The 14166-nt window shown below is 40.2% G+C and overlaps 1 protein-coding gene across 1 annotated transcript in view; it reads left to right on the forward strand.

Annotated features, from left to right (window-relative positions):
- The window catches only part of PXYLP1 (2-phosphoxylose phosphatase 1), a 143621-nt gene that overhangs the window by 62330 nt on the left and 67125 nt on the right, over window positions 1-14166 (forward strand). Inside the window, exon 2 of the mRNA XM_015413623.1 lies at window positions 2761-2892. Coding sequence (XP_015269109.1) covers window positions 2814-2892 — 79 coding nt within the window. The 5' untranslated portion in view covers window positions 2761-2813. The remainder of the gene's footprint in view (window positions 1-2760; window positions 2893-14166) is intronic.

Consider the following 14166-nt stretch of genomic DNA (forward strand, 5'->3'; position numbering starts at 1 on the left):
GAGCCCCATGAGGGGCCCAGTGGTGGACCTGCAAGGCCGGCGGGAGTGCAAGGAAGCCCCGCGAAGGCCCTCCCTGGCCCCAGGCAGGCAGGGGTGGGGAGAGGCAGGGAGGAAGCAACTTACCCTCCCTCTTCTCCTGCCTCCTCCTGGCTGAATGAGGGCCGGAAGCGGGGCAGCTGGAAGCAGGAGGGGAACTGCGTTCCCCCACGTTCCCCCCCGAAATGACCTCTGCTTATACTTGCCCTCTGCTCTTCCCCAGTAGCATATTGGACACCTTCTGACTTGAGGGGCTCATCTACTGGCGTCATATCTTGTAGCCTTATGTTACTGTCTGTGGGGTTTTCTTGGCAAAGATACTGGAGTGGGTTGCTATTTCCTTCTCCAGTGGATCGTGTTTTGTCTGAGTTCTCCACTGTGGCCTGTCTGTCCTGGGTGGCCCTCCACGGTATAGCCCGTGGCCTCATCGAACCACAGAAACCCCCTCACCATGTCGAGTATATCAAATCAGGATCTGACATTGAGATCTGAAATTGGCTAACCTACCGTTGCTCTCAACAGTGGTTTCATGGAACATATGAATAGGAAACCCTAGCTGAATCCTAATATGCTTCCTACTGCCACATTCTTCCTTGTTACAGAGGCACCTTGTAAGAATTGTGTGACAACAAAAAGAGCTCTCTCTTTCCTTTCACCAAAATTGTGCTAGTAGTTTTCTGGTCACACCCTTGGTTCCTACCAGGCAAAAGCTCCAGCAAGAGAAAATGAAGATTCTCAAGGAGGATTTCCCATCTTCACAGAGTAGTTGGCCAAAAGTAAGGGAGCTGGTGATGCTAAAAGACTTTAGCCTTGAATGAGAGCCTCAGTACAGGCCCAGATAGCAGCTGGGTCTCTGTGAGACAGGTGGGGGGAAATGCCAAAGTGGTGAAAACAGGATTTTCATGGTTAACAGCAAAGACTGACTTCACAAACTAACTATAATTAAAATAAACCATGATATTGCTCTCCGTTTGAACCGTCTCTTTTCTTTAATTCATCTTAACTTAAACTTGTAACTAGCTTCTGTTGTTTCAAACCCTGGTTAGAACTGAACCATGGTTAGACTGAAGCCCCTGGTAACTATCTGTGCCAGCATAACACTTAATCATATTAAAGGACAGTGGGATTTATGCGTGAGGAGGAAGAGCTGAACATATGAACTTGTGGCTTTTTTTTTGCGCTATGAAGTGGCAACTGACCTATTGTGACCCTGTAGGGCTTTCAAGACAAGAGGTGTTCACAGGTGGTTTGCCATTGTCTGCCCCTGCATAGCAACCCTAAACTTCCTTGGTGGTCTCCCATCCAAGTACTAACTAGGGCTGACCCTGCTTAACTTTCAAGATCTGACAACATGTGCCATACCAGTCATTTAAAGATGGATAAGGGTTCTATCTGCACTGGCCCTACATCTTGTCTGTCTGGCACTGAAACTTCTGTGAAGATATCCCCCCCCCCGATGTGGTAGGTTAGGAAAGCTTGAAAGAGCTAATTTGAATACCCAGGCGCTATGTCACTCTGGTTTCTTGTATGCAAATAGTTTTCATTGTGGTATTATTCTGCAGTTGTTTCACATTATGGTAGCACTGGCACCTGATCTCATGCAAGCTAATATCAAGTGACGTTTGAAAACAAATTGTATTGGCAGCCTTTATTTATCATAGTTGCTCATTGGGAACAATACCAAATCAGTCAAGGATGGCTTAATTACTTTTATTTGTTAGCATGCCACAGTTTTTCAGAATGCAATTTCTGCCTTGCTCTACTGTTTTAAGCTATTTAAACACTTAATTGGGCAAAAGTAGAATTCATCCTATTTGAACATACTTTCAGATTAGTTTTTGCTTATTTTTTGGCACTTTGATTTTTCTACCATAATATTATTACTTAATATCTTTACTAACCTGGAAGGAAGACTAGGTACATGTGGTATCAGGAAAAAGAGGGGGTTGTCTTAAATTTTCATGCAGGTTAGCTATGGGGGGTTTTTTGCAGCAAAAATTTGGGAAAGGGCCACACTTCTGTTCGCTTTTGCCTTTTTCTTTAGGTACCGTTCTCCTTTCTAAAAAGTTGTACAATAAAAAAAAGTATTGCTGATTCTTCCAGAACAGGTTTTTTTGTTGCAAAATTAAGAGCATTTAGGTAAAGAGCAGAGATCAGAATTTCTTCCTGACACTGTGTTCCTTAATTTTAAGACATGCAAGTGTTTGCCCTAATTTACTTGCACAAGACTTTCAGGGTTTGGTGTAGTGGTTGAGTGCGCGGACTCTAATATGGGAGAACCGGGTTTGATTCCCCCCTCCTCCACTTGCACCTGCTGATGTGACCTTGGGTCAGTCGCAAGCTCTGGCACAGCTGTCCTTGAAAAAGAGCACTTTGTGTCAGAGTTCTCTCAGCCCCACCCACCTCACAGGGTGTCTGTTGTGGGGAGGGGAAGGGAAAGGAGTTTGTAAGCCGCTCTGAGACACCTTTGGGTAGTGAAGGGTGGGGTATAAATCCAATCTCTTCTTCTCTTCTTCTTCTTCTTTTTTAAGAATGGCAATCCTCAATTCCAGAGAATTAATATGATTCTGATATTTGAAATAGACTGATTATTGCTGAATATTCAAATTTGGTAGCTTCCCTGAAATCATGCTGTCCTTCCTATAGAATTTTGCTGTTTCTTAGAAGGGCACTTGATATATTGAGATTCATCTCTGATGAATGTTTTACATTCTGTGTTGACAGGAAAGATTTGACTATGGAGATGAAACCATGAGGAAACAACAGAAAGAATAATAATGTTTTTCCGAAATCGTTTTCTGTTCTTGTTGGCCTTGGCAGCCTTATTAGCCTTTCTGAGCCTTAGCCTACAATTCTGTAAGTATATTTCATTCTTTTTAAAAGTATCTTTTGTTAGAATTTAAAGCCTTTCCGTTTGGCTATGTCTTTTTGATTTACAAGGTTGCTATTAATTTGGTTTGCTTTGTAGGCCTTATGTCAGGGGTGTCAAACATAAGGCCTGGGGGCTGGAACCGGCCCATCCAGGGCTCTTATGTGGCCCACGAGCAACTGATGCAAGGGAGAGAGTACTGGGGGGGGGAGTGGGCCGACCCACTTTATTGTGGCTTCAGCATGACAGAACAACCTCGTCTGCAGCAGTCAGTCATCATGGGAGCATCTGTCCAGCGCTGCACTGCTGCCACCTCTCCAGTCTGCCTATGTGGGTTTTCCTCTGTACCCCCCCCCCAGCCCATGGGACCTTGCAGTGAGAATATACCAACTCGTAGCTTACTGGCTGCTGTTCTATATGCAGTTTATCTGGCATTACATTTTATGGCACATGTGGCCTGGCCCGACAAAGTGTCTTTTATGTCAGATCTGGCCCTTCATAACAAATGAGTTTGATACCTCTGCCTTATGTAGTTTAAATTAAGTGCCAAGCTCTTTCTGAATAACATCAGCATTTTTTTCCATTTTCACTGTTTTCTAGTTCTTTGAGAGAGATCTGTAAGAACAAACTTTAACCAAACGAATTACTTAATTGTTATTTTTATATCCTACCAATGTTCTGTGGAACTGAAGGTCATGTATATATTGTTCCTCAGAGGTACTGACGAGACCTGGGCTTGCTTAATTTTACTAAGGTTCTACATTATGCTTTCAGATTGCACCCTGTCATCAAGTACAATGATAATGATGTTCAGAAAGAATAACTGACTTACTGTCTCTGTTCTGTTTGCATGCTTGATTGTGGGTTGAGAGGGTAGACCACTTAAATTTGACATTGTAATTTACAGATTAAAAAGACCCTCTCTTCACACACCCCATGCACTGCAGTGTGATGTGGTATAATGAAAACTCTTTAGTGGGATCTTTAAAGTGGTTTAAGAACAGCTATTTATGTTTTGAAATAATAATTCTATAAATATAATTCTTTACATTTAAGAAGCTTATACTGTGGCCAATTTCAGACAGCCTAAGTATTCCTTTTCAGGAACTGGTCACTAACGTTTTTTTCCTGTCATTTCAGACAGACCCGTTTTAGTAACTGGTCCCTGACGGAATATATTTATCTGTTCAGACAAACATGCTTCTGTCCCGTTCAGGAAGCGTGCCTGAAGTGTTTTTGACTCAAACTGGTTTCCTCCAGTTTTCAGTCCTTTCGACCACTTCTGAAGCGCTATGGGGTGCTGTATAAAATGCCCCATAGCGCTTCCTGTGATAACAGTTCTTTTTGCGCCCTTTTTCTCCCCCTGTGGAATTGTCCTCTTTTTAAATTTAAAAAATGTTCTATTGGGAGCGCTGGAAACAAGTACCTGATTGTACAGGTTGTTTAAGTGGGAGTTCAGGGGCATAAGTGAATGGTGTTTGGTTGATTTTTAAAAAGATTGATTTAGAGGAAGTGTAGACTGAGGCACACACACACAAGCACACACAGTCTATGGTTTGTGGAAGTTAAGGAATGAAGGAAAACTTCCTGGGTTTCAAAACTGTCCGGTCCCCCCCACCCCGTGCTTGAACTCTGTCTCCAGTGAGCTCCTTGTTTCCAGGTAACAGCAATAGTGAATGTCAGTGTATCTAAATGGAGTCCAGGCATCTCAATGGTGTCACTATGGTGCTGGTTTGTAGTCCTGCTTCAGCACCATAGTGCTCCCAATAGAATGTTTAAAAAAAAAAAAACCTGTCAGGGAGATTGTGCGCAGGGGGTGGGGAGGTGGGAAAAGAAGGCGGCACAGTTTGAAATGACACACCACTTCAGAGACTGCTCCTTACTGGAAGGGAAAGGCTGTATGAAACAGCCGTCCCTGTACCGGTTTATTCCATGACAGGACAATAACGGTTTAAAAAGGGTAATATGAAATGGCTCTATATTTAAGAAAATATGAAATTTCCAAATTATTCTCCAGTAGCAGTGTATTTTTTACAGGTTGGAACCACAGTAAATGTGAAAATGCATATGCAGTAAAAGTGTATCCAGAATGCTCTTGTTGACTGCTACCACCCAAAGGCAAGCTCCTTCCCCTCAGCTACCCTTCTTCTGCATTTTTGGCAATGTGCACACATCACTCCTGCATTACCAGCCAGCCAGCTTGATGCCTCTGGCCATTGCTAGACTTCTGCCAGCTGGAGCTGACAGCTAATATCATCCTTGGGTGCCTCCTTCCCTCTCAGCCTACTTTGAGCTTTCAGGAACTGGCTCTGCCAGAGGACTCCTGAGAACTCGGCACTTGCATGCCTGCTATGCAAGGTGCTTCTGTGGTTCGGGTGGAAGGGGTCCTACCAGACATGGGTCCTGTCGCCATGATGTCTCCAACATTTGGTTTGACTGCTGTAGATTCCTCTGGGCTAAAGGGTGGGCGCAGAGCAATAAGCTTCAGTATCTGTCACATTTGATTAACTAACAGCCCCTATTTTTCATGAGTTCCAGATAATAAAGCTTTTGCTGTACCTATCTATATTGCAACCTATATAGAACCTACTTTTATATTTACAGTGATCCTACAGAATTGCCTTTTCTTTAAGGTATGTTGTTTCCACCAGCAGAGTCAAGCGATCCTATGTGGGTCTTAGCTGACAGAGTGTATTCAAAAGGAAGGAACATGTTTAACTCAGGGATAACTTTAATCTCATGAGACTTTGCTCAAGACTTAATTAAAACAATGATAAATGTTGCTGGTCTGAAAGAATCGATCTGGTTTGTCCAGTTTTAACAGCATTACATCAGTTATAAAAAGTCCTAATTGTTCAGTTATGTAAATTACTGTAATAGAGTAAAAGGGGAAAAGAGGACAAATTTAAAAAGAACACTCTCATTTCTGCTTTCCCCCTTGTGTGCAGTGTGAGTCAGCACCTCAGTTGATCAGACCAAATGGTACACTAGCAATCAAATGGGTCAGGGAGTTTTGCCTGACCTTTATTTTGTACATTTTATTTTTTAAAAGGACCAGAAATTCCTTGGAGATTGCCTGTAGAGAATCTTTTATATACCGATTTTATGCTTTGTGCCCCAGAACCTGATAGTGTAGATATGCTCTCTCTCGAAGGACAGGAAAAGGTTGAACTTCCTGCCCTAACCCCAAGCACTCCCCACCCTTTACAGTATATGATATACCAAGCTGTAAGATTGGTACTGAGATCATTGGAGTATACAGACATAAGAAAGAGGGTTCTTAGTCTACTCTAAAGGATTCTTTCAATAATTGAGATAAAGGGTTCTTTCAATAAGTAAGACACCATCTTTATGCTGGAACACCTCTATCCATAAGATAACTCCAGTCACCCACCTTTTTAGATGTACCAAGAGATTTACTTGTTTTTCCCACTTTCTGTTTTAATATATTTACAGAACAGAGATCCTAAAGGAGGATTATATGTTCAGTCATAAGATGCCCTGTCCTGGCCATGAGTGCATTCTTCAGAATTCAGACTTCACTCTGCCCAAACAGCGGGATTGGTGCTCAGGAGGGGCGTGTGTGTTTCTTCTTGTCACTCTCCCATCTGCTAATTCCACCCCCTTCTCTTCTCTGGTTAACTTTTAACTGCAGTTCACTGTTACGTTTGAGCTGGTATAACAATAGTTAGCTTCTAAACTGAAGATTGAAATCATCTTCTAAACCTAGTTCATTTCTAAACCTAGTTCATACCTCCCTCTGGAGCCCAAAATGCTCCCTGAAATGCTGCTCCTGGGGAATAAGGACCCCAAAGAGTACAGCATGAAGGGCAAATTAGAGTTTTTTTGGTAGGAGAGGGGAACTGGCAAAATAATTTCTCCTTCTATTAGAGTGGATTTACAGTGGATCCAGGCCAGCAGCTGCATATTCTGTAGACATGTAAGCTTACTGTATTTGTCTTTCAGTATATATAATTTGTTAAAATCAATTGGTTAGATCATATTTAATCTCATTGCTTTGGCTTGAATTTAGTTCTGGATCAGGCAGGCTGGTATTACAATAACATGGTTTTTTTGTAAGTTCATAACACACAAAAAAAGCTTCTGCAATAGTTTTTGAATTTTATCATCTGAAAAAATAATTACTTCCTAGATATGTGCAGACTAATGTTTTAAAGAAAGGGCTAAAGGATTAGGAGCCAGATGCATTTTTACTGACAAAGCACATGCTGCTAAACTGAAATCAGCAGAGCCGTAAAATAGGATGAAATATTTATCTGAATACGTGGTTAATCTCAGTTGATAAAATGCTGCATTTTTCAAGGACAAAAAGTAGAGTTGGTATTAATCTGTAGCTTTTAAAAAAGCTCTTATATTAAAATACTTTCCTTCTGTGTTTTGTTTATTCCTGGCATCTCTCAGCAGAAGCTTCCATAGTGACTTTTGCAGTGTAGAACCAATTAAAAACACTCCAGAAAGTAAACCATGAAAATGAAACAAAAATAACAAATATAGACACCATCAAAATCAATAGCAGCAAATAGAAAATGTCACCAATGCAACAAAACCCAGAAGTAGCCTTAGAGAACAGGAAACTTCTCAACTGATGTTTGGAACACAAAAGGTCTAGTGCAAATGATTTTGGACAGGGAATTCTGAAGATAAGGTGATACTGCAGAAAAGTTGCTTTACCTGGAAGCCACTCTTTGCACCCCTTGATGTGGGATACATGAAGATCTTAACTGGTCAGCTTGTTCATGTGGTTGAATATGGTTCTTTAATAATCAAATGTGGTCTTTAAGTATCATGGCTGCAGATTATTCAGGGTTTAATGGTATGTAGGACTTTGAATTGGGTTTGGAAGTTAATGGGCAACAGCGTATGTCTTTCAATACAGGCAAGAAGCATTGACCAGAACACAGATGTCTGTGACCAGAACACACTTTGTAAGAAAATGTTGTTTTTGTCTGTAATGGCAGATCTATATCACCCCAAAGTATGAACCTTCTCCTTAAGGAGAAAATAAATTTTGTCCAGAAAAGGCTGTCTCACTGATGCCTGACAGCAGGGTGGATTTGATTTAAATCATGGTTTTCTACACAAAGACTCATTCTTGCTGCTGTAATCTTAATGTTTACAACCAGATGAAGGTTTGGTTTTTAGAATAACAACTTTTCAGATTAGTTTTACAGTTATGTCAAAAAATAACTGATTTGGTTATACTATTAGAAAAACATCATAGATAATTATGAAATCATTGCGAGGCGAACTATCTCCAGTTTAATAGGTCAATCATTCATATTTGGGCAACGTTTCGCCACATTTTAGTCTATAGATGTTGTTTATTGTGTAAACTATAAAACTGGTTATATGTTTGGTTGAATGACCGTAACAATAAAGAACCGAACTACACAATTTTTCTGCTGTACTTTATTGGAAGGAGAAAAATAATCATTACCTTAATAATAATAATTTAAATAGCTTTATTTAACTAAAACAATAACATTATAGCATATGTATTCATGTATTTGCTTAAAAATCCATGCTTGTTAACTGATGTGGTTAAACAAAATATCTTTTAAAAAAAACAACACACAAAACCCTTTGACTATCAGCCCAGTCCACACATGAAAAACCTAAAATACTGTCATCTGTAGCTCACTCATCTTCATCTTCTTGTTTGTTCATAATCTGGAAAAGGAAAACAAGGTTTCCTGCTTTATTGGGTCCCAAACGATTTCTCAATTTAGAATGAATGAGTCCAATGGAAGAAAATATTCTTTCTACATCAGCAGAAGAAGCTACTGCTAACAGTTAAATCATTACTTCAACAGTCTCTAAATCCAAGTGCTTAAGTAACTTCCACCAGTTCACTGGTGTGACTGTCTTTAAAACATCATCAGCAAACATATATTTCTTGAATGGTTTCCCTCTTAGAACTGAAGTTTATTATAGTTGGCATTACAGATGGATGACTGCTAGATACCCATGTCATAGCTAACGCCTCTTCCTCAGCACTTAAAGTTTGACCCTGGTACTGGATATTGACAATATTTGTGAGAAAATGAGCTGGAGGCAGTGGTTGTCACATTCTTTTTTTAACGCTTGTTATTTAATTCACTCAGTGTGTAGTCCTGTTTTTAAGTGCTCACTCAGTTCCTTCCAAATTTCAACGGCATCAGCAATAAAAACAGCTTTTTTCTGTATTTTTTTTAAAGCTTCAGAAATGGGTTTCAGGATGATGAGCATATATTTGACATTTCTCTTTAGCCCAACGTTGAGGATTTTGGCTCTGATTTTGTTCACAATGTCTTCAGAATAGGCCAGTTCTTGATATACTGCTCAAAACAGTCCACTACAGAGTTCCATCTAACATCTTGTGGGAGAGTTAGCTTGGTTCCACCCATTCTTTTCAGAGCTGCTGATTGTTATGGAAGTATTTAGCAGTTTCAACGACATTAGTATTTCTGGAACACTGAAGTCTTTGGCAAGGAGGTGCAGCAAATGAGTACTGCAACCATATGTTATTATCTTTGTATTCCCTTCCTGCTTTGCTAAATTTCTTCTCATCTTGGATACATTTGCAGCATTCTCTGCGATCAAACTGCATACGAGACATTTGAATTTTTGGTCACATGTTGTTATAGCTTTTGCTGCCACGTCTTTTAAGTATTCTACTGTGTGTTCATTTCCTAATGTATTAATTGTTTCTGCAAGGAAGACATTCCCTTCTGGTGTTATAAAAGCACATACAACAGGATCATTGTTGACATTACTCCACCCATCAAGACTTAGGTGAACAATTTTACCCCCTTGAGCTGTTACACATTGCTCTGTTTCCAGCAGTTTCCTTGCAACATCTGCTCTGCTGGGTGGACTGTATCCTGGTCTCAGTGACTGAACCACATTAATGAAGAGTGGGTTTTCAATCAGATGGAAAGAAGAGTTTGTCATGTAAACAAACTGGACAGTTTTTTCATCAGTTAACTCTTTTTCTAATCTGCTGGTTTTTATCACAAACCTATCTATGGTGGTTCCCAGATGGTCAGTTTTTTTCTTTAGGTGATATACTGTGGATGTGTGATATATATCATGTAACTGAAGCACTATCCTGGAACTGTAGAACAGGAGGATTGGGATCTCGAAGGTGGATAGTTTCCAGAATCGTCCTTCATATTGATGATGGATTCTCCTAAACGAAAAAAGTCAATGCTGTTATTTTATTATTTATACCATTTCTGCTTACTCATTGTATTCACTGCCATTTAGTACTGTCCAAAAAAGGAATATTTGCTTGTTTCAACTCTATTTCTTCATAACAACTGTATCAAAATGACAGTAACATGCAATAATAACAAGAACAAATACAGTTTTGCTCAAACATGACAATTTCTCAAGACAGTCTTTAAGAAATAAGATGAAATCAAAACATTTACCAATCTGCCTGTTCAAACATGTTCCTTTTGTCTTCTTCATCACAGCACTTCTCATTATGTTGCTTCATTTGGGCCACCAGGCCTTGCATTTCTTTGTCGCAGTGTTTGCATTTTCACACATGCCTGCCTTACCCATAGGTAGAGGAACGTCATTAAAATATTCCCAAACTGGGTCTCTTTTACGGCCTGCTGCCATTATAGGTTTTCTCCTACAGGGAAAGAATAATATGATAAACCTCAGGCTATATACACAAAGATCCAAGGACTTGTGGAGTATTCTGCTCAAAAGGTTTCACTTTCATTTTTACTGCTTGCCCCTCCCTCCTTACACTTAGCCTCTTGTACAGATCTATTCCACTCCCAACAATCTTCTATGCATTGAATTTTTTTAAAATTTAGCACTGAAGAGGTAAGGGGTTGATCCTGTTGACATAGATTTGCAAAGGAACAGTGGGATTAAGGTCTTTTTCTCAACTCTGTATGTTTATTTTATAACAGTTTTGCTGTGAAGAAGAGGCATGTGATCTCTGTAGATACGAATTCACATTTTTGAGAACTGTAAAACTAAGTATGTGTAATAATATCTTCTAGATAGAAAAACTGCCTAATAATCTTACAGAAACCTCTGGAAGAGCATGACATTGTAAATGGATTGATGGAATTCGTTTACCAAAAAAATTTAAACATTGCATGAATATACAGCCTCATGCTACTTAATTAAAAACTAATCTTTATTTCATGATGAATAACTTTTGGACTATAATGTATCTTAAATAGAAAACTATATTTACATAGATTTTTCTTCAAAAAGCATTTTATTTAAAAATCCAGTTTAAATTTAAAGAACCAATTTAAATTTTAAAAATCCATTTGTTTATTTTTTTAAAAAATAATCATTTATTCTTTTATCCATTATTTATTTATTACTTATTTATTTTGATTTATCATTATTTATTTATTAATTTTTATTTATATCCTGCCTTGCCTGCACAGGCAAGCTCAAGGCGGTGTACAACAATTTAAAATACAATACAATAAAATAAATACAATCATAAAATTTCAAATTACAATTAAATTACATAAAGTGCAGTTGAGTACAGATGGCGAATTTCTATGAGGTGGTCTGATGAAGCTAGGGTGGTGTCCGAAGTTGTTCTGAATGCCAGCAGCATGGTGGCCATAATAAGTCTAGTTGTCGATAGCTCATTCATCAGTGGTGGCTACTAATCAAAAGCCTGGTGGAAGAGCTCCGTTTTACAGGCCCTGCGGAACTGTAACAGGTCCCACAGGACCCTGATTTATTCTGGGAGCTCATTCCACCAGTGTGGAGCTGCAACTGAGAAGGCCCTCGCTTTGGTGATGGCTAATCTGGCGTCTTTTGGGCCAGGGAGCGTCAGGCGATTTTGTGACCCTGACCTCAGTGCTCTCTGGGGGATATATGGGGAAAGGCAGTCCCTCAGGTAGACAGGACCCCAACTATATAGGGCTTTAAAGGTCAAAACCAGCACCTTGAAACGAATCTGGTATGCTATTGGCAGCCAGTGCAATGCCTTCAGCACAGGCCGGATGTGCTCTCGTATAAAGAGGCCCATCAACAGCCTGGCTGCTGCATTTTACACCAGCTGCAGCTTCTGGATTTGGGACAAGGGCAACCGCATGTAGAGAGCCCCATCCATCCTGCCTCACAGACAGTATTGTTGGCCAATGGTGCCTCAGTTGTATCTGGATGAAGCTTCTGTTTATTTTAATGGGAAGCTACACCTGGAAAACAGAGAAGCATTTACAAATCAGTAACAATACAACAAGCATGGGGGACACTTTTCTCTCATTCTCTTTGTGTTCTTTTCATGCAGGACAGTGCTTCAGAGCAGTAGTGCAGTTAGGTAAATCTGACCTAAATGGTCTGATGCCCCCTTTAAATAGCAACACATAATTAAAATAAAAGCTTACAGCTTGCTTTTGAGTTTGTGATCAAGGCCTGCTCAGAATCTGGCTGTGTTGTCACCAGGGCTCTAGTCGGGGGGGAGCTCTCAGGTACGGAGCTCCGGAAGAGAACCTCTAGGGGGCGGGGCGGTCATGTGGTGAAGCCCCGCCCCCTTCTTTACCCCGCCCTCTGCTTCGATCCTCATTCCGTTTGGGAATGAGGATGAAGCAGGAGGGTAAGTAGCCGGGCCTTCTGACACACTTCCGGTGATGTCAGGGGGTGTGGCCTTCTGTCACTTCCGGTGATGTCAGGGGGCATGGCATATGCAAATAAGTTATGCTAATGAGTTATGCTAATGAGCTCCGGCAGCTCTTTTTCTACAACAAGACCCCTGGTTGTCACCATGCTTCAGAGACTTCACATAAGGTGCTGAAACCGCTGACAGGAAGGAGGAAGGTTGGGAACAGCAAAGTAGGGTGGGGAGGGTGGGGTATAAATCAAATCAAATAAGTAAAAAATTTGTGTCTGGTAAACTAGATTTAAACAAACCACATTGTAAAGTCCAAATGCAACCACTACTATATGAACTTCAGCCCTTCACTACCCAAAGGAGCCTCAGAGCGGCTTACAAACTCCTTTCCCTTCCCCTCCCCACAACAGACACCCTTTGAGCTACGGTTTGCCCAAGGTCATCCAGCCAGGTGCAAGTGGAGGAGTGGGGAATCAAACCCGATTCTCCCAGATTAGAGTCCGTGCACTTAACCACTGCACCACACTGGCTCTCTTGTGTTTGTGTCAAATATACTCTATAGTAATTATTTCACAGCTATAGTATGGCTTTTTATGCTGCTGTGGCTGTCAAATGTTATGTAACTCTAAAGCAGTATTCTGATTTTTAATTTTTTTGCATGTGTTAGCTGTGTAAACTATATGCCAAAATTCAGCACTTTAAAAAATGTCACTGAGCTTAATTTGTGTAAATCTCAAGTCTCCTTTGATTTCCAAATTGCAGCTGTGTGTTGCCACACCTGCCTCGATTGCTTGCAAGGGATGGGGATGAAAAAGTCCAATATAGGGTGATTTTGGATAGTTATGATAGGCTATTGGGATATTCTCAGACTAAATTATAAATCAGACTATAAACCATTTGCAAATTATTGTTTCGTCAGTAGATGAAGCAAAACAGCCTATTCAGTGATACAGATCAGTTAGTGGGTGTTGACTCTGCAGGTGTTGGCTTCCACATTTGATGCTACTGCAAAGATGAATTGGTCGTTCATGTTACTAAATAAAAAATGCAATGCTCTGTATTTCAGAAGATAATTGAGGAGCTTTAATGAATTGTGCAACATATAGTGCATTTTGTATCACAGTTGCTTTCATGTTATACTACATTACTTCTTTAACTTGTTTAATTGGTACTGTGAAAGAAGAAATTGAGGGTTGCTTTCCTTTATATTCATAAACACATTATAAAAATACTATGAATCATCATCAAGTCAACTAAGTAAATTTATTTGGGGAAAATTAGAAACACTTTTCTTCATTCAAATCAATGTTTCATTTCACTTGCTTCATTATCCAAACCATGAAAATGCAGAGAAGTGATGTGTAATAATTAGTAAACAGAGAGAAGTTTAACTCCCCCTCCCCATGTGACAAGCAAAAAATATTTCATTTTCTGGCATCTAAGCAAGGTTTGTGAGCTCTTGACTGCAATACACAGGGAGCCCCCCCCCACTGCTTTGATGTTTGAATGGGTAGAACGCCTGTTGCTTTATGTTTAGTACTAGCAGTAAAGCCCGTTGTGGAAATAAATACAACGGGATCTAGAAAGAGGCTCTGGGGCAGTGCTCTGGCTTTGGGCAAACAGTGTCATTTTGCTGTGGTGACCTCAGCAG

Source organism: Gekko japonicus, unplaced genomic scaffold (genome assembly GCF_001447785.1).
Source record: "Gekko japonicus isolate JY-2015 unplaced genomic scaffold, Gekko_japonicus_V1.1 scaffold418, whole genome shotgun sequence".
Taxonomy (NCBI): domain Eukaryota; kingdom Metazoa; phylum Chordata; class Lepidosauria; order Squamata; family Gekkonidae; genus Gekko; species Gekko japonicus.